This window comes from Ictalurus punctatus, chromosome 24 (assembly GCF_001660625.3).
Source record: "Ictalurus punctatus breed USDA103 chromosome 24, Coco_2.0, whole genome shotgun sequence".
NCBI classification, from domain to species: domain Eukaryota; kingdom Metazoa; phylum Chordata; class Actinopteri; order Siluriformes; family Ictaluridae; genus Ictalurus; species Ictalurus punctatus.
In genome coordinates, this window is record NC_030439.2 from 17,347,537 (window position 1) to 17,366,960 (window position 19,424).

The 19,424-nt window shown below is 39.4% G+C and overlaps 1 protein-coding gene across 1 annotated transcript; it reads left to right on the forward strand.

Annotated features, from left to right (window-relative positions):
• Positions 1-721: 721 nt before the first annotated feature.
• Positions 722-17,708, forward strand: dnmt1 (DNA (cytosine-5-)-methyltransferase 1). Its single transcript, XM_017454896.3, has 34 exons — positions 722-956; positions 2,368-2,410; positions 4,620-4,727; positions 4,885-5,128; positions 5,259-5,331; positions 6,156-6,240; positions 6,334-6,377; positions 6,495-6,549; positions 6,627-6,710; positions 6,812-6,921; positions 7,021-7,139; positions 7,222-7,314; positions 7,407-7,558; positions 7,641-7,828; positions 8,592-8,772; positions 9,264-9,361; positions 9,820-9,973; positions 10,124-10,239; positions 10,744-10,942; positions 11,287-11,420; positions 11,568-11,747; positions 12,265-12,492; positions 12,665-12,857; positions 13,113-13,203; positions 13,293-13,424; positions 13,550-13,832; positions 14,240-14,381; positions 14,509-14,675; positions 14,762-14,939; positions 15,363-15,558; positions 15,644-15,807; positions 16,683-16,799; positions 17,230-17,320; positions 17,401-17,708. Exons 1-34 carry the CDS (start codon positions 910-912, stop codon positions 17,430-17,432), a joined length of 4,521 nt encoding a protein of 1,506 aa, XP_017310385.1. The 5' UTR covers positions 722-909; the 3' UTR covers positions 17,433-17,708.
• The last annotated feature ends 1,716 nt before the right edge of the window (positions 17,709-19,424 follow it).

Sequence of the window (19,424 nt, forward strand, 5' to 3'; positions counted from 1 at the left end):
AAAGCGGTACAATGCAGGGTTGCCTGATTTGACTTTCAAAACAAATAATTCACAAACCCAAAATGATCCCCTTCTTCATAATCCCTTCCAATTAACACAACTTCTGAAATACACGACTAGAATTGTAAAATGGATAATAATATTAAATGCAACGTAATCCTGATCCAAGACATTTTTTAGTAGACACTAATAAATAAAATAAGTTTTTTATTTATTTATAAACGCCCTATATTGACCTTGTTTTATTTAATTTTTCCTATAAAAGATAGGAAATATCTTGTTTCATATTTAGATCATCACAGGTAAAGAGTAACAGTGTCCAAATCCAACCCTCGGACATAAAAACTCAACTTGTTGCAGCAATTAAAAAGTATTTAATATAAGAATATTGACTGAGGATCTGGCAACACTGTATTACTATCCATCATATGTTGGCGTCTGTGGCGAAACGTCACTTTGGACCATTCCATTGCAACGAGAGGTAATTTTTGGTGGGGAGCAATTTGGTATTAGCATAGTGGTATAAATTGTTTTTTTTATTAATAACGCATTACTTTGTATGAATTCTATTTCAGTAATAATGTACGAATGTATTTGGATAAACAGATGTTTTCATTATTATTGTTTATTTCTCACTCCCGTCCCCCCTATTTTTTGAACTCGTGGTACGGTCTATATTACCCGCGCAAAAAAAGCGGCTCACGCGCGCGCACACACGCTTCTGAGAAGTGTTTAAAGCCGCGTTCCTGTGCTGCGGTGAAGCCGTACTGCTGCTCCTGCCCCTGTCTGTTTTTATAAACCGGATCGATTTTAATCACTGTATTTTAAAAATAATAATAGTAATAATAGTAATAATAATAATAATAATAATTCTTTAGCCTGCACGTCCTTGTTGTTTTACCTGCTGAAATGCCTACTCGGACCTTGCTGTGTTTGCCGGAGGATGTGAAGGAACGGTATGTTAGCTTAAAAAAAACAAAAACAAAATGGAGAATATGAAATTAGCTAAGCTAGCTGTCTTTGAGCTAGGATTAATTTACAAAATACACAGCTATTATGGGTTAGCTAGCTATTCTTATAAATCATGCTGGGGTTTTTTCTGTATATGGAAAATTTAGCTGGCTAGCTAGCAAGTTCATCTTTCTGCAACACAGCTCGCTTTAGCTTGCTAGCTGGCTTCTTGTTTTGGTCCGTGTGTGCTAGCATGCTAGCTAACTTGGTTCACGCGCCCGCTGTCATCCAGCAGGCTGAATTTGGCGCCAAATAATAATGGCTGCTTACTGCGTGTCAACTCCTCCTATCATTTAACTCATTTATTTACCGTTAGAACCTGTAAACTCACAACATCCACAACACTAAGAACTAGTTAGCTGTTCCTGCATGAGCTAGGTTCTGTCTTTATCCCGTAGTGTTTGTCAGGTTTGTTTAAAAGAAGCCTGGAGTGCCTGGAATGTCAGGTTTAATTAGGAGGCATGACGTAGGGCTGTGGCAGTGTATCGATTCGATATCAGTGTCGCGGTATTTTAATATTTTGAGGACATTTAAAGCACAATTTTGACCCAAGTTCTGAACCTAGATGAGAGCAGATAAAATGCGTGGGGTGTAAAGGGAAAAACAAACAAACTGAAGCAGGGAGATGTGTATGAATGACACCACCACATTTGTAAAGTTTTTAGTTTTGGAAATACATGGTCACACTTGTCCTTCAGCAGAGATGTTGGACCAGCTGATGGCAGTGGGTCTGAAGACCTGGAACGGCGCGATGGGTAGTGAATCGTGACGCAGGAAGGAGTGTTGAACAGTAAACCAACAGGAAAACGGATGAATAGCTTTTAACGTTCAGTCAAGTATTGTTGATGCACCTAAGGAAAACCTTTTTCAGTAGGAATTCTGACATTTAGAACGCCAAAGGGTTTTATTAATTGGCGGCAAAGCTTAAAGGTTTGTTCATAACACTACAACAGACAGGGTTTCCCTATCAAACAGGGTTACAAAGAGAACCTCTTCAGGAAGTTGAGAAACCTTTATTAACCCAATAGAACTTCTTCAGGTCCTTAAATCAAATTCTGGTGATGACACTTCTATTAACTGTAATGAAAACCTTAGTGGTTGTTAATAGGTTTTTGTAATGTTACCAGTTATTTCTGTTTTTCTTGCTGCTAAATGTGAAATTTAAAGCAGGATGTGTCTTTGCTTTCTCGTTCTTCCTTCAGTTTATTAAGCTATTATAACACACAATTTGTTAGTTGAGCTACACTTACCTCCAAGTTCATGAACATAATTAGTAATGCTAGGAAATGCCTTTTTAAAAAATTATATTTGTGTTGATACGTAGTTTTAATGTTTAGCTGCTTTTTATACTTCCAGACTGCAGGCACTGGATAAAGGTGACGACTGTTTGTCAGATGAGGTACGTACACATTACCAAATGGCTTCCTCCATGTTTGACATTTATTTTAGGAGCATGAGGCATACAGTTAGGTTTTTTTTTTTTTATTTTTTTTTTTTTTTAACTATTGTTTCTTTCAGCACCGGTACACCTGCGATGTTGGAAGTCTGTCAGTAATTGATTGTAGTATATAGCTCATTGAATCTATTCTTAGCTATATCGTCTGACATTATTATTATTATTATTATTATTATTATTATTATTTTATTATTATTAATAATAATAGTTGCAAGCAGCAGTTATGGGGCCAAGCACAGGAGTCTGAGCGAGGAACTAAACAAGCATGGCAGGGAGCATCAAGACCAACTGTGAAAGAGCAATTTTAGTCATTTGTATATAATTTTAGGCAAAATTGGTAGTCATAAGACAATCAATTATGACTTGTCATCACAATCACATTTGTCACTGACCAATTTGATGTGGCATGGTCAGTCGTGACAATGACGTGGCATGACAATGATGCATGCAAAGGTTGTTGTCAGTATGCCAAAACCTTGCAGAGATACAGCCCTAGACTGGTTTTGGCATCCTGCCATCAACATTGTTGATGCAATATATGAAAACGGATTCGTCTATTCACACGAAATCCATAACGCTTTGCTAGCATGGTCTGAAGATGATGCGCTTCAACTTTGGTGAAAATTTCAGCAATGGTCTAGGACGAGTTAGAAAAAGTAGGTTTTTAAAAAAAAATCTAAATGGCGGACAAGAAGTTTGTCCGACTACGACAAAATTACTGTGCATGTTCTCAGCATGACCCAAGGAATGTAATAAGACCAGTTTCGTTACAATAGGCAAAATTAATCAAAAGCAATTCGTGTTTGTTCAAAATATTTTTGACCAGAAAGGTGTGATGCCCTGCTACGTTTAGAATACCTTCATGGCATGATGCCAAAGACATAAAACCAAGTTTCCTAATGATATGCCAAGGTGTTCATAAAATGTAGCATTTGATGAAAAAATTCTAAATGGCCAATATAGGTGAAATTGGGTATCGTTTAACTCGACATGCTGTACAGAATCTAAAGAGACCAGTCTTGTGATTTTTGGCCAAACTGTTCAGAAGTTATAAGCAAAAATGTTAACTTTTTGTATCTCATGACTACTAGGTGGCACTATGCCGAAACACTGCATGTAGCCTTGGGTCATGCTTATGTACCAAGAGTCGTCTCAAAACACTAAAGCATTGCGGAGATGTATCCTCGCATCCGTTTTGGTGTGCTCCAAATTCTTTTACCTGTTTTTCGAGAACGGTTGGGTTTATCAAAAAGCTTTTATAAACTTTTTGCCAGCATGGTCTGAAGCTAATCTGAGCCAGTTTTGGTGAAAATCTGAAGAACCATCTAGGACATGTTTGAAAAAGTAGGTTTTTTTTTTTTTTTTTTTTTTTTTTTTTTTTTTTTTTTTTATTAAAAATGATGGAAACTTTCATGACATTGAATCGTCTTGAGTCACGGAATCAGAAAGGGGGGGGCTGTTTTGTTTCCAGCCCTTAGGGTTCAAAAGTTATTCACACAAACATAAGTGTAATTTTGAACAGTTGGTGGTGCTAGAGGGGTTGATGTAGAGACTCAAATTGCTGTGGTTAATGTTCAGACTCTCCTCTTATCAATGTGCTGTATTTCACAAGTTTTTACCATATGGTTCTATGGGCTACCATGGAATTACAGAGTGGAATAATAGTAAGAAGAAAATTAGATTATAATGTGTCCATGCACTTTTGGTGCTTGGCCCCTAATAATTGATAAATGACTTCCAAATTAACAGGTTAGCTTCTGTACTTTTATAAATCTATTAGAAACAGTGTGGTTAAATACTGTTTTATTCAGAAACTGAGATGTGTATTGTTGGAGCTGCTTGCTTTGTTGTGGTGATCTTTATTGTATAGTCCTCCTCCAAAAATAAAACGGAACATGTTTGAATAGCATTAACAGAAGAGTTGCAGCATGTGGTGGTCTTAGCACCTATCAAACAATGCGAACCGGGTTTATTTTTATAAGTGTGTCTTTATGTGCCTGTGCCATCCACTACTACTTGGAGGGTCTCATCCTAGTACATCTCCCAGAATTATTTAGATTTTGTCTCAATCTCTTCCTAATTAAGAACTAAAATCTCATTTATAAATACTTGAGTACCCTTTTGACGGATGAATGAATATCCTCCTCTTTAGGATTGTGTGAAGGAGAAGCTCCGGTTACTGCAAGACTTTCTGCGTGACGACACTCAGGACCAACTCAAAAACCTTGAGCTCAAGCTGAAAAACTCTGAAGTTACAACAGTGAGTGTCTTGGCCGCTTGTTTTTTAATTTTATTTATTATAATAAGAGTTTTAACATGTGAACTAGTAACCAGAGCTTTTTTAATTTTATTTATTATAATAAGAGTTTTAACATGTGAACTAGTAACCAGAGCTTCTTTTTCACTGCACGTTTTAGGAGGTGTACACGTCCGAAGTGAAAGCTGTGCTGAAGAAGGCTTTAGGTTTGGGCAAGGAAGGTCGCAGCGATGGGGCGGAGCAGAACGGGCACTCGAATGGCTTCTCTGAAAACGGCTCTCATAAAGATAACTGTGAAAACGAAGCAGCCATGGAAACTCGGGAGGAAGCAGAACCCATTAAATCTCCCAGCACATCAAAGGGCAGGGGTGGCAGACGCAGTAAAGCAGACTCCGAGCCTAAAAGTGAGTCACAATTAAGTTTTACTGCAGTCCACTTGTCATAAAGGGTTTTGTTTCTTTTTTTTCTTTTTTATGACTTATCACACTTAATTTGCGTAATGCTGCATGATCTCTTCTCTGATCTGACCGACAGAATCTCCTGCAAGCTCAAGGGTCACACGCAACTCCGGAAAACAACAAACAATCCTGTCAATGTTCTCAAGAGTGTAAGGATAAAAAAATCTAAAATTCATTTTTTCTTCCCCCTTCCCCCCCGGTTGGGGTTGTGGAAACAATTTTTAGACTACTAATATGATTTTATTTCTTGTAATAAAGTATTTTCACTGTACAAGTTTGTGCCAAAATACCAGACTTACTATTTTATAGTTTAGAATAATGTCTCTTGTCTTCAAAAATGAAGAGTTTTATGGTAAAGAGTGAAATGGTTGGTACCAAGTAGGTTTTAGTGTCCATGTACCAGGAAAATATTTTTAAAAATTGTTTACACTACCAGTCAAGTTTGTGGACGCTTGACTGAAATGTTTGTCATGATTTTAAAAACCTTCTGATCTGAAGGTGTATGGTTAAATGTTTAAAATCGGTGTTGTAGACAAAAATTATCATGCCGTCATTCATTTCTTTCCTTATAAAACTGACATTTTATTTACAAAATCTTATTTATTTTTTTTAAATGGAGGACTTGGCGCGAAATATTCCGAAAAGCAGCCAATAAGTATCCACCGTTGTCGTGAAGGAGAATCTCAGGCTGATTTCTCAAATAGGTTGAGAAAAAGCCAAGAATACATTTCTGGAAATTCTAGGCAAAAAGGGTGTCTAATTTGAAGATGCTAAAATACAAAAAAAAAAAATATTTTTTTTTGTTTTGTCACAACATGAATCCCATAGTTCCATTTTTGTTATTCCGGAGTTTTGATGACTTTATTGTAAAAGTTTTATAAATAGTGGTAATGCTGTAAGACATTGTTAATCTGTAGTCTCGGATGTATTTATATATTTATAATGACCAGTGTGAACATTTTTTCTCCTTCAGGCCCAAGCGCAAGTCTGATGAGGTGAATGGCGAGGCTACAAATGGTGACACAGATGTTAACACTGAGGAAGCTGATGTCGAGGAGGTAGAATACAGTGTGCTAAAGTGCTAAAGTATGGTTTTATCAATAGTCAGACTTGAATTTATTGTTTGAGTGTTTTTTTTTTTTTTAACATAGACCCGTGAAGAAAAGCGCCTTAAAACTGAAGAGGATGAAGAAAAGTAGGTTTAAAATTTAAGTGTACTTGCATTCAAGGCTTTAAGGCACTGTGCTATGACATAGAAGTGTTAATGCCATGAAGCTTGTGAGAGCCATCTTTTTCTTTCCCCCCCTCTCAGGCCGACCACTGAAAACTCCAATGCAGAGAAGACCAAGCCTGTGAACACAGTCAAGGTGATTCTTCTTATTTCACAAACCTTACCTGACCTCCACTCTCACAAACCACTAACGTTCCTTTTTTGCCATTTCAGACACCTCCACCCAAGTGTCCTGACTGCAGGCAGTACCTGGATGACTCTGACCTCAAGTTTTTCCAGGGGGATCCTGATGATGCGGTAAATGTTTTGTTCCTGTCTCTATTTTAGAGCTGGTGAGAAATTATCAACCTTGTTTTTATTCCCCTTTTGTATTAATCTCCATTGTATCTTATCGGCAGCTTGATGAACCGGAGATGTTAACGGATGAGCGTCTTTCGTTGTTCGACTCGAACGAAGATGGGTTTGAAAGTTATGACGACCTGCCTCAACACAAGATTACAAACTTTAGGTAGGCGGATGAGGTTTGCTGAACTTTTCCCCTCAGTTACACACTTCCCATTTTTTTTCCCCTTTTGCTGCATTATTTTCCTTCCTGTTTTATTTCCAGTGTCTATGACAAACGTGGCCACCTGTGTCCTTTTGATTCTGGACTCATTGAGAAGAATGTTGAGTTGTACTTCAGTTGTTCAGTCAAGCCCATCTACGATGACAATCCTTGTATGGATGGTATGTTTGGAGGATCCACTAATACTAAATGATAACGACAAATGTCTCCTTATGGCTGAAATGCTATTTTTGTGTCCTCAAGGTGGCGTACCTGCTAAAAAGCTGGGCCCAATCAATGCCTGGTGGATCACTGGTTTTGATGGAGGAGAGAAAGCTCTGATTGGCTTCACCACAGGTAACCTCATGAGGTGTCATCATTTTAACTCTATTACAAACTAAATGGTTTTGCGTTAGCTGCTCACAGTATCTGTCTCTTGCTCTCCGCAGCGTTTGCCGACTACATCCTAATGGAGCCAAGTGAGGAATACTCTCTGATCTTTGCGCTGATGCAGGAGAAGATCTACATGAGTAAGATTGTGGTTGAGTTTCTTCAGAAGAACCCAGATGCTACATATGAGGACTTGCTCAACAAAATTGAGGTTAATATTTAGAGTCTGAGTGAGTTAATGACTGAGTAGAGTAGTTTTCTGGAAGACCACCACTGTTTTTATTCCTTTACAGACCACAGTCCCACCGGCTGGGCTGAACTTCAATCGCTTCACTGAGGACACTCTCCTGCGCCATGCCCAGTTTGTTGTGGAGCAGGTGGAGAGCTACGATGAGGCCGGAGACTCTGACGAACAGCCCATCATTGTTACCCCGTGCATGAGGGACCTGATCAAACTGGCTGGAGTCACCCTGGGCAAGAGGTAGGCTTGGGGAATTGGGTTGTTGTAAGGACATGTTGGACTTGACATCATGAAACAGTGCACTTAATGTGAACTATCAACTTGACATCGGTGTGTTCAAGCGCAAAAGGTTTGATTTGTCCTGGGGCTGTGCAGTGTGTTTTGCGCCGCAAAACTATCTAATTATCTAAACATGTGGGTTTGGGTTCTGTTTTACAAATGGTTTTGCTGCTGCTTGTGCTATGTTGTCTAATGCTTCTCTGGCGTTCCCTAATGCAGCATGCTGCTGTACTGGTAGGTAACCTTTTTAATTTGCGCCTCTGAAGTGGTTTTGGTGGTTGTTGTTGTTTTGAAGCACTGATTGCCAGGCCTCATGACAGGCTGTAAGGGACGGGTGATGTAGCACAGTCGTGTTGATCTACTCTTCACCTAATTGTGTTGTATTGGTCTTGTTTGTTAAATGTGGATGAAACTCTGTAGAGCAGGGGTCTTTAATCTTGTCTAATAGATGTGTGGATTCAGGTTTTCATTCCAACCAAGATTTAAAACCCCTAGCTGTAGGTTTGGAAATTTCGGTCTTGAATTGTAAGTACTTTTTAAATAATTAAATAAAGCTTGCATCACCCTGCCCTAAAGAGCTCTGCATTTATTTAAAAAAAAAAAAAAAGTCTGTCTTCTCATAAAAACTGCATGTCTCCATCTCTGCTTAGTGAGTAAGTGGTCTCATCTCGTCACTCAGCTGTTTGTGTTCCTAATGTGTCCCTTTTCTACCCCCATTTTTCAGGAGAGCAGCCAGAAGACAAGCTATTCGTCATCCTACAAAGATCGAGAAGGATTTCAAGGGTCCGACAAAAGCTACCACGACAAAGCTTGTCTACCAGATCTTTGATACTTTCTTCGAAGAGCAGATCGATCAGAATAATAAAGATGGAGGTGCCAAGAGGCAGCGCTGTGGGGTCTGCGAGGTGAGCTTTTAATTTGTTTGTTTTTAAAAAGTCAATTTTCACTTTTCAGGCAGATATGGCCTTTTTGCGTTCAAATTCATTTTTGCCGAACTTAAGATCCCGTGCGACACAATCACCTGAAGCTGTTATCGCTAGGTCAAGCCACATCTAGTCTGCGAACAGCCTAATGAAATAACAGTGTGTTTACTAAGTCTTTTTTGCTGAAGTTCTTAGTGTGTTGGGGTTTAAAATCTAATGCATGCCTTTTTTATGTGTAGACTTGATACAAAATGTGTGAAACTTCAGTTTTCTAATTAAAACTGTAATTTCCATCAGGTTTTACTGGAGTCTGAATTTCCCAGTGGCTAAATCGCAAACATAGTGCACTATATTCCCGGCGTTGGAGGTTCTAGTATGGTGTGGTTATATCCCATGTGAGCGCATGATGCTCCTTCCATTCCTTTTGGTTTTAATAATGTTTTGATCAAAAGGAGTTTACTGTGTTCCTCCAGGTGTGCCAAGCCCCTGATTGTGGTAAATGCTCTTCATGTAAGGACATGATCAAATTTGGAGGAAGTGGTCGCAGCAAGCAGGCCTGTCAAAAGAGGAGGTATATACCGTTTGTGTGCAAAGATTAGCTTTATACAGTCGTTGTACATTTACGCACGGTTATAGTTTTGAGAGCTAGGTTTTTCAGTTCTTTTTTTAAAAACTTTTTACTCCACTCTGAGTTTTGTAATGGGACCCTGTGTGGGGTAATGTTGCTATGTGGAGAAAAAGATTTCACGTTATTGGGCAATCTGTGAAATTTGCTCAGTGACTATACAGATAAGCTCTAGGTTTAAGGAGAGTAACGTTCTGTGTCCCGATACTGTTCTCATACTTTCCGTTTAAACAGACAGCATGTTTTGGTTGTGAGTAATACTAATGAACACCAGACACAGTTCCTGTTGAACAATGTCTGTGGAAGGGAGAGTAGTAACATTTCATCTCCATTTAAGTAGACTTGCTCATAAGTTTAATGTGTCTGCTGGTAAAGTGTGCTAAATGGATGTGCGTTTTATCCAGATGTCCCAATATGGCGGTGAAGGAAGCAGAGGATGATGAGAATATAGATGAGGAAGAGGTTTTGCCGCTTCTTAAAGATGCACCGAAGAAGATGTCCCAAGCAAAGAAAAAGCAGACAAAGAACAAGATTGCTTGGGTGGGAGACCCCATTAGGGTATGTATACATCTTTACTAGTGGTTTTTACCACTCAAACACAGAACCCCAAATGTTGATGTGTCTTGGTTGACTAATAATGAATCACTCCTGCAGTCTAGAGTTGCGTTCTTGTTGAGTGATTCATGTAATTATTCCCCCAACCCCCAGACTGAAGGAAAGCGTGACTACTATATGAAGGTGCGTGTGGAAAATGAGGTGCTGGAAGTTGGAGACTGTGTGTCCGTCAGCCCAGATGACCCCTCTCATGCACTCTACCTCGCTAGGTAACTGGTGCTTTACTGTTGCACGGAAGACAAGCAACACTTTACTTCCAAAATTGCACTGTTCACCTGAAAGGCAATATTTGGGTTGGGACATAAACCCCCAAGGCTGGAGGTTTATCCTTCGATTTCACTGGATTATGAAATTATGAAGTCGCACAAGGATCATTTTGGATATAATTTTTAGATATTGGTTTGTTACTCTTGCATGGTGTGTTCAAAATTCAGAATGTTTTTGCTGGGTAAGAGATGACGTTTTAATAAATAACAAAAAAACACAAATGTCTTGATTCTTGCTAATTAATCATGGACGTGAGCAAGCCAAAAAAAAAAAAGTTTGGTTTCAGGTCGTCTTTGTATGTAGTACGTCTCAAACTAATGTAATAGACATGATTTAAAGTTCTTTTATTTTCAAGAAAAATTACACATGTAGGGTTACCTGGTGTGAAATTGACACCTTTTTCTTTAAATGGGTTTTTTATTTATTTATTTATTTTTTTTTATAAGGATTACAGCTTTGTGGGAGGAGAGTGAGATGATGTTTCATGCACACTGGTTCTGCCGTGGCACAGACACCGTTCTGGGCGAATCCTCGGACCCTCTGGAGCTCTTCCTTGTGGATGAGTGTGAGGACATGCAGCTGAGCTTTGTGCATGGCAAGGTCAATGTGCTCTACAAGGCACCTTCAGAGGACTGGTTCATGGAGGTGTGAATTGTTTTGCTCCTTCACTCTTTAGTAAACACAACTGATGGATTCGTGCTGTGGCTTTATTATGGCAAGATTTAATTGCAACCGTGCTGTTGGGCTCATGCGTGTTCTGATACTGCAGATGGTGTTCATATAGAAATGGGAGTTTGAGCAAATTATTTAGCTGTAAATCTGTGATCAGTCGTTTGATTAGTGTGGGTGAATATTTTGATTTTAGTTTTACTCATTTGTCTTCTCTTTTGATGTTTGAATAATGTATTTTCCATAAGCTGTATACTACTTGGCTTTAATAAATGTATTAAAGCAACTTTTTATTTTATTTTTATTTTTCCTCCCCTCAGGGTGGTCTTGTTGATGACATAAAGGTCATTGAGGATGACGGAAAAAGCTTCTTTTATCAGCTATGGTACGATGGGGATTTTGCTCGGTTTGAGACGCCACCCAAGGTCATCCCAGAGGAAGACTCCAAATACAAGTTTGTTGAGTTTTGGAATTATTAGAGTTTTTTGCCAATACATATGAATTAGTTCATACAGACAGGAAAGCTATATATGTATGTGTAATATAACTTTTTTTTTTTTTTTTTTTTTAACCATATTCTGCTAAACTGCTTTTAATGCAGGTTCTGTGCCAGCTGCACTAGAAATATAGAGCAGCAGGAACGGGAGACGCCGTGTGTCTTCGATCCCTTGGAGGATGAGGAGAGTGACACTAAAATCTTATATTCCCTGGCTTGCCTGAAGGGGGAGCAATACAGAGTGGGAGACAGCGTATACTTGCCACCTGAGGCTTTCAACTTTGGGTAAGTGAAGAGCAAAGGTGTAAATGAGCCTCATAATTTCTATGACCAAATGTTTGTATATCAAGTGACTACTGCATAATAGTCCTATTTAAACAAAATTGATTGCCAAATGTGTCCTGTACACCAGATTAAAAAAAACTCCTTTGATTGGTTAAACTGAACTACATGGCAGAAAATCAGACCTTTTTATATGGAATTAAACCCACATGCACATCTGGTTCAAAACTGATTAGGGGTTTAAAAAAAAAAAAACTTCTCATGAAGTGACTTCATTTCAGACAATTTGATTAAAAAAATAAGGTCATAGATTCTGTTTAGACATTTGTCATAACTATAGGCATGTTTGTCTTTGTGACTGACAATGTAGTAATCCAAATTATAACAATGATACTATTAGAAACTTTAATAAATAAGCTGCGTGTAATTAAATCAGGGCAGTTGTGGTGTTGATCTACTTGACAGAACTTCTTCATGGGTTAGTTGTCACTTGATCAAAACCTGTTGATCTTTATCCCAGGGTGAAGGCTGCAAGCCCTGTCAAACGTCCTCACCGAAAAGAGGATGTGGATGAGGACCTTTATCCAGAATACTACAGGAAGTCCTCGGATTACATCAAGGGATCCAATCTGGATGCGCCAGAACCGTTCCGTATCGGGCGCATTAAAGAGATCTATTGTACCAAGCGTAGCAATGGAAAGTCAGCAGATGCGTCGGACGTCAAACTGCGCGTTTACAAATTTTACAGGCGAGTATTTGACACCTCATCGTATCCAATGAAATGCAATTCGTAGGTTGCATACTGATTCAACTCCTTGCTTTTAAGTCCAAGTTGTCTGCTATTAGCATTGTCTGAAACATTTTGTTTAAGTAGCGATTTAATTACGTTGTACATGATTTTTCAACACCATTCTGTACAGACCAGAGAACACTCATAAGGGTCCAAAGGCAGGCTACCACACTGATATAAACCAGCTTTACTGGAGTGATGAAGAGGTGTCTGTGAACATGGCAGATGTTCTGGGTCGCTGTCGTGTGGAGTACGGGGAGGACCTGGTGGAGAGTGTGCAAGAGTATTCCAGCGGTGGACCTGATCGGTTCTACTTCCTAGAGGTAAAACTGGAACCAACTTAAGTGGCTGTTCTGTAAGATTAAATCTGACTATGAACATTTGTGTGCACAATGCATGATGTATTCATTAATAAATGAAACGCTGACACTGCTGTTCAATGAGGGGAATAAACCACTTTGGGCCATGCTTGGTTCAAACTTTAAACTGATTGAAGAACCCGAAGATCAGTTTAGTTTGCAAACCTAATTCCAGTAAAGCGTTTATGTTGACTGCAATCATAATGTTTTTCACCACAGGCCTACAGCGCCAAATCAAAAACATTCGAAGACCCACCAAACCATGCCCGCTCTGTTGTAAACAAGGGCAAAGGAAAAGGAAAGGGAAAAGGTATAAATGTAGATTTCACTTTTATTGAGTGATGTCGTCGTCATCTACGTTGTATGCAGAAATTTAGTGTTGCTCCTTTTGTTCTTTAGGTAAAGGGAAAGGAAAAGCTTCCTCACAGGATGCCCATGAGCAGGAGACTCCAGAGCTCAAAGCTTCTAAACTGCGTACGCTGGATGTGTTCTCTGGCTGTGGTGGTCTGTCTGAAGGCTTCCACCAAGCAGGCAAGTCCTTGCTTCAAACTGCAGTTCCTTCCATACGTGCACCTCCTCCCCTTTCCCTTAATAAAAAAAAAAAAAAAAAAAAAAAAAAAAAACCCTTGCTCGTGTATCTATTCATATGCGTCTAGGTATCTCTGAGACCCACTGGGCCATCGAGATGTGGGATCCTGCTGCACAGGCCTTCAGGCTGAATAACCCAGGCACCACAGTGTTCACAGAAGACTGCAACGTTCTGCTGAAGCTGGTGATGGCTGGAGAGAAGACCAACTCCCTGGGCCAGAAACTCCCTCAGAAGGGTGATGTGGAGATGCTGTGTGGAGGGCCGCCATGCCAAGGTTTCAGTGGAATGAACCGCTTCAACTCTCGCACTTACTCAAAGTTTAAGAACTCCCTTGTTGTCTCTTATCTGAGGTCAGTATAAAGGGTGCACACAGATTAGTCCTACTTTGTCTGAAAATTAAAGGTTGTATGAACTGAAGGCTATAAGTGTTTAAGAATACAGTTTAAATTATAGATTGTCTTGGGCTCTCTTATTTAATCTATGGTGTGGGGTGTTTTTGTTTTTTCTCAAAACACAAATGTTCCCTTGGTTCTTCTGACTGGCAGCAGTTATTTTAGCATCGCTGCTTAATAAGTAGCAGTCATGAGTCATGCTGAGCTTATTCCACAAGTTATTCCTCTTACTGTTGCTTGTCATGCATCTAAAAAAAAAAAAAAAAGTAGCGTCTCTCTTACACACTAACATACCTTAGGGACCTCTTTCTCCTTTTGGAAGTGTCAAAGCCTCTGTATCACGCATACGTATTCTTTGTTTTCAGTTACTGTGACTACTACAGGCCGAAGTTCTTCCTGTTGGAAAACGTCCGAAACTTTGTGTCCTTTAAGCGCTCCATGGTCTTGAAACTCACACTGCGTTGTCTAGTGCGCATGGGCTACCAGTGCACGTTTGGTGTCCTCCAAGTAAGTGTTTCTGCTATTGATTAAAGATCCAGCATAGATTTATTTTTTTTTTATTTTTTTTCCCCCCTCTTTCCTTACCCAAGTAACCTTAAGTTTCCATGGTAATTATTGTTCCTGTTTTTTGTAGGCAGGGCAGTATGGGGTGGCCCAGACACGGCGCAGGGCAATTATACTGGCTGCTGCTCCGGGTGAGAAACTCCCACGCTACCCAGAACCACTGCACGTGTTCGCTCCAAGAGCGTGCTCCCTCAGTGTAGTGGTTGATGACAAAAAATACGTCTCCAACGTAACCAGGTAACTACATCAGCTACTAACTTTTTTTCTTTTCTTAGTCAGATGTTATGTTGGTGTGTGTACTTACTAATGTTTTTCTTCTTCAGAGGGAATGGCGGTATCTATCGAACCATTACGGTCCGGGACACCATGTCTGACCTCCCAGAGATCCGTAACGGAGCCTCTGCTCTGGAGATTTCCTACAACGGCGAGCCACAATCCTGGTTCCAGAGACACATTCGGGGGGCACAATACCAGCCTATTCTCAGGGACCATATCTGCAAGGTTTGCCTGCCATTACGGTTTTCTAAATGTCACCCTGAGAGATGAAGTGTTGTGCCGTTGACTAAAATCGTACCCACCAGTTAAATCATCCAGAACAAAGTTAATCAGATAAGCCTTAAATATGCTGCTGTTTCCCATGAAATGTGTGTACAAGGACTCCCAAGTGGATTTTTTTTTTTTCTTCTTTTTTTTTCCATGGGGAAAAAAAAAAAATGAAGGGCATTCATGAAAATATGTACCATGTATTTGGGCCATTTAAAGTTGAAGTAGATATATGGTTTCCTTTTCTCACCCTCATGGCTGTAGGTGGTGCAGCTTCACCATTGTCTGGCATTGGATTATTGACTAGCATTAGGCCTCTGCCTTGTGACATTACTCAAACATGTTTGATTAATATTGGTGTCCTTTTTGTTGCTCTTACAGGACATGAGTGCCCTAGTGGAAGCACGCATGCGTCACATCCCCCTCGCACCAGGCTCTGACTGGAGAGACCTGCCCAACATCGAGGTGCGGCTACGGGACGGAACCCCAACAAAGAAGCTTCGGTACACGCACCTGGACAAGAAAAACGGCCGCAGCGGCACCGGTGCACTGAGAGGAGTGTGTACGTGTGCTGGAGGTGCGTTGTCATTTCTCACTCTGCGCACATGCACGTACTCACTCGCACTGCTTCATGATTAAATTTTTCTGTTCATTCCCATTAGGTAAACCATGTGACCCAGCAGACAGGCAGTTCAACACACTGATCCCGTGGTGTTTGCCTCACACGGGTAATCGTCATAACCACTGGGCTGGACTGTATGGCAGGCTCGAGTGGGACGGCTTCTTCAGCACCACAGTCACCAACCCTGAGCCCATGGGCAAGCAGGTACAGCTCTGAACACCTAGAAAACCCTAGAAAGGTCCAAAAAAAGATGGTTAAATGCTCGTGTCTACCATTTTCTATCAATTTGTAATTGTGGTATCATGTTGGCTATAATTATATTTTCCTATATGATGTGTAGTATGGAGGACAAAACCTGCAGAAATTAAAAATTATATATATGAGATGGATAGATAAATGTAATTGGAAAATAAATGACTTGATAAAACAATTAATTTTTAATTAAATTTAATCCTAAAATTATTTTTGTATTACTTTATTCCTTCATGTACTTTTTTTTTTTTTTTGTATTTCTTTTAATTTATTTTTATTTTTACCTTTTTTTCCATTTGTGTAAATAAAGTAAATGTATGAATATAAGAACAAATGGAAAAAATAAAAAGAACAGTTAAATACAAATATACAGAAAACACATGAATACAATACATTTGGGTTTAAACTGAATTAAAAATGAATTGTATAAGTCATTTATTCATTTTTATTTTCCTATTACATTTATCTATTTATTTACATTATGAATTAACTGGAGTATGTGTGTGTGGATGATTAGCAGCAGTTTCTGTTTTCGATCACTTCTTTGTCTTTGTGAAAATCCATGGCAACCTTCATACTTGGAAACTAATGTTTCATTGTAACTATGGGAGTGTTATCGGAGCAATTCAGTAGTAAGAGAGAGAGAACACGAACACTTTCTATATTCCACTCTGATTTATAGACTCCTACAGTATTAATGCATTTGTTTTGCTCTCTTCAATCTAATCCTTATAGACTGGTGGAATTGTTAGGAATTGGCCTCAATGTTGATTTTGTCATGTTCTGCAGAGTGAAGAGTAATTCCTAATGGTGTTTGTGTTTTTTAGGGGCGTGTGTTGCATCCGGAGCAGCACCGTGTGGTCAGTGTTAGAGAATGCTCTCGCTCGCAAGGTTTCCCCGATACATACCGCTTCTTCGGCAACATCCTGGACAAACACCGACAGGTACGGACGCATGAGGAGCTGTAGTTGCTGCACTTCCAGGGAAAAATGTCGGGCAAGTGAGCAGCGGTGGCTCAGTGGTTAAAGGCTCTGGGTTACTGATCAGAAGGTCAGGAGTTCAAGCCCCAGCACTGCCGAGCTACCACTATTGGGCCCTTGAGCAAGGCCCTTAACCCTCAATTGCTCACTTGTATAAATGAGAAGTGTGCTGAACACTGCCTAGTGTTCCTTTTTGTTTTGTTTTTTGTATTGATTAATATGCATACTAGTGCATATTTTTTATTATTTACAATTATCCATCCCCCACACCCCCTTACATTTTATTTATTTATTTTAAACTGAACTCTAACTTAAGAATTTCTTTCACCTTTTCTACTTGTCTTCTATGTAAACACTGACAAATCTAAATCTCCCTAACTTCTGCCTTTGTTAGGTCGGAAACGCCGTGCCACCACCTCTTTCCAAAGCCATCGGACTTGAAATCAAGAAATGTGTTCTGGAGAAGATGAAGGAGAACGCTACAGGTGTGATGTAGTATGGATCTTGCAGAGATCTGAGCCTCTTTTGTGAATTTGAATAAAGAGAATTCCTGTTTTCCTTTCAGAGCCTGTGAAACCAGAGAAGATGGAGGTGTGAGTGAGTAATGCTCCTCTCGAGTGCTTTTTTGGAGGTTTTTCTCGACTCCCACTTATTCAGTTCGTTCCATTAACCCATGTGCTGATGTGGAGCCTGGCCACTCAGCTGGCCTCTCTCCGGATGTGTGGTCTGTGCAGCGCCATTAAAAGTGATGTTTTATTCATTTTCTAAATGTAATTTTAATCGTGTTTGCGATCTCCACTCTGAGGTGGTGGAATAAATTCTATGTAGTTTTTATATGTTGTAATATTTCAAATAAAGCTCTTATCAACTGGATGTCAAATTTGTGTAAATGTGTTTTAGTAAAATGAATTGTTGCACGTCATAAAGGCTCATGCTACAACTATTAATATTTTGTTCCTCCCTGTTTCAATGATTTTTATCCTGATTAAAAATGAGCAATAAAATGCTGTGTACTAAATTGAACAGCTTATGAAGGCTGGTCTGTCACTACTTAAAACGTTATTCAAAGTAAAATTGAATTGAGAATGTGTTACTCCTGCTCATTCATGCAGTTGTCTAATCGGCCAGACAGGTGGCAGCAGCACTTCAACAGCATACCTGTGTCTCTGATGTGGTCTTGGGCTGTTTTAGCCCAACCCTCAATGGTTGTGTTCCTTTCTGCTCACCAAAGTTATAAAGAGTGGTTATTAGGGTTAAAGGTCTCTTCTGTGGGTGTTTTTCATCTGTGTACCTGGATGGGTTTGGTGTTTTTGTGTGTGGTGTAAACTCTCTAGAGAAGTGGTCACCAACCCTCTTCCTTAAGGTCTACCTTCCTCCACGTTTCACCGCTAACCAAAACCTGTTTTAGTTGATTTCAAGAACTTCAGGCAATGATTAGAATGCTAAATGGTCTGCATTTATATAGAGCTTTATTTAACCCTGGTGGTTCTATTCACACACACTCACACTGAGGGTAGCAGATCTGCCATGCACAGTGCTAACTTGCCATCAGGAGCAACTTGGGCTTCAGTGTCTTGCCCAAGGACACTTCAGCATGTGAAGTCATGTGGGCTGCCAACCCTACGATTAGTGGACAGCCCGCTCTACCACCTGATCCACAGCCTACAACTACAGTCTTCAGGAAGGTAGATCTCCAGGAACAGGGTTAGTGACCACTGCTCAGGAAAATCCCAGATCATCTGAAATATTCAAACCAGCCCATCTGGCATTAACAGCCATGCCATGGTAAAGGGTCAATGATCCTAACTCCCACTGATCTGAACATTAAGTGATGCTCTTGACCTGTATTTGCATGATTTTATGCAGTGTGCTACTGCCACATGATTGGCTAATTTGAATGTACAGGTGTGCCGTGTGTGTATTTAGATTTGACAGAGTGCCTGGAATCCAACTTTATTATTAAACCTTTTAAAACTTCAACAGCACATTTAAAAATACTTCATTTGTTAAGTGCAAGTAGCAATAATGTCATTTAGTGTTTATAAAATGGCTCTGTTTAATCTCAAAGTATTACATGGGTGTTTATATTGAGATGGACATTTTAGTGCATAAATGTATGTCTTAAATTGTTTTGTTTTTTTACAGCATGGCAAATGAAAGGCTCTTCAGAATAACAAATGAATCATTTGCAAAAATTCTGTTTTCTGTATGTTTATAGTTACATGTAATGATTTGGAACATACAAGTACCTTAATGTTATGTTGTATTGTAGCAGCTATAAAACAGTTGTTCCCTCATCAGCTTCTTTTTTTCTTTTCATGACATCAAGAAAAATAAATAATGCAGCTTGTTTTAGCAAGAAACTGGAAAGCCTTCTGTCCCAAGGCCATTCCTGTGTCCGAAAACAAAACTCTTCCAGAATCCTCCAGTGTCAACGTTAAATAAACATCATCTTACTGTTTTTAATCCATTTTTGTGTGTTGAGTGAATGAGTTAGTACAGATATAACATTATGGGTGTGTTAATATATACCTGTGGTTTTCTTTGCAGCTGGCTCTACTGTAAAATCAATCCTCAATCAAATACTTA

Coding starts and splice junctions, on each gene's coding strand:
- dnmt1 (XM_017454896.3), top strand. CDS start 910: ATGCCTACTCGGACCTTGCTGTGTTTGCCGGAGGATGTGAAGGAACG. Junction 2,411..4,619: donor ACGACTGTTTGTCAGATGAG/GTACGTACACAT, acceptor CCTCCTCTTTAG/GATTGTGTGAAGGAGAAGCT. Junction 15,559..15,643: donor AGTGTGTACGTGTGCTGGAG/GTGCGTTGTCAT, acceptor CATTCCCATTAG/GTAAACCATGTGACCCAGCA.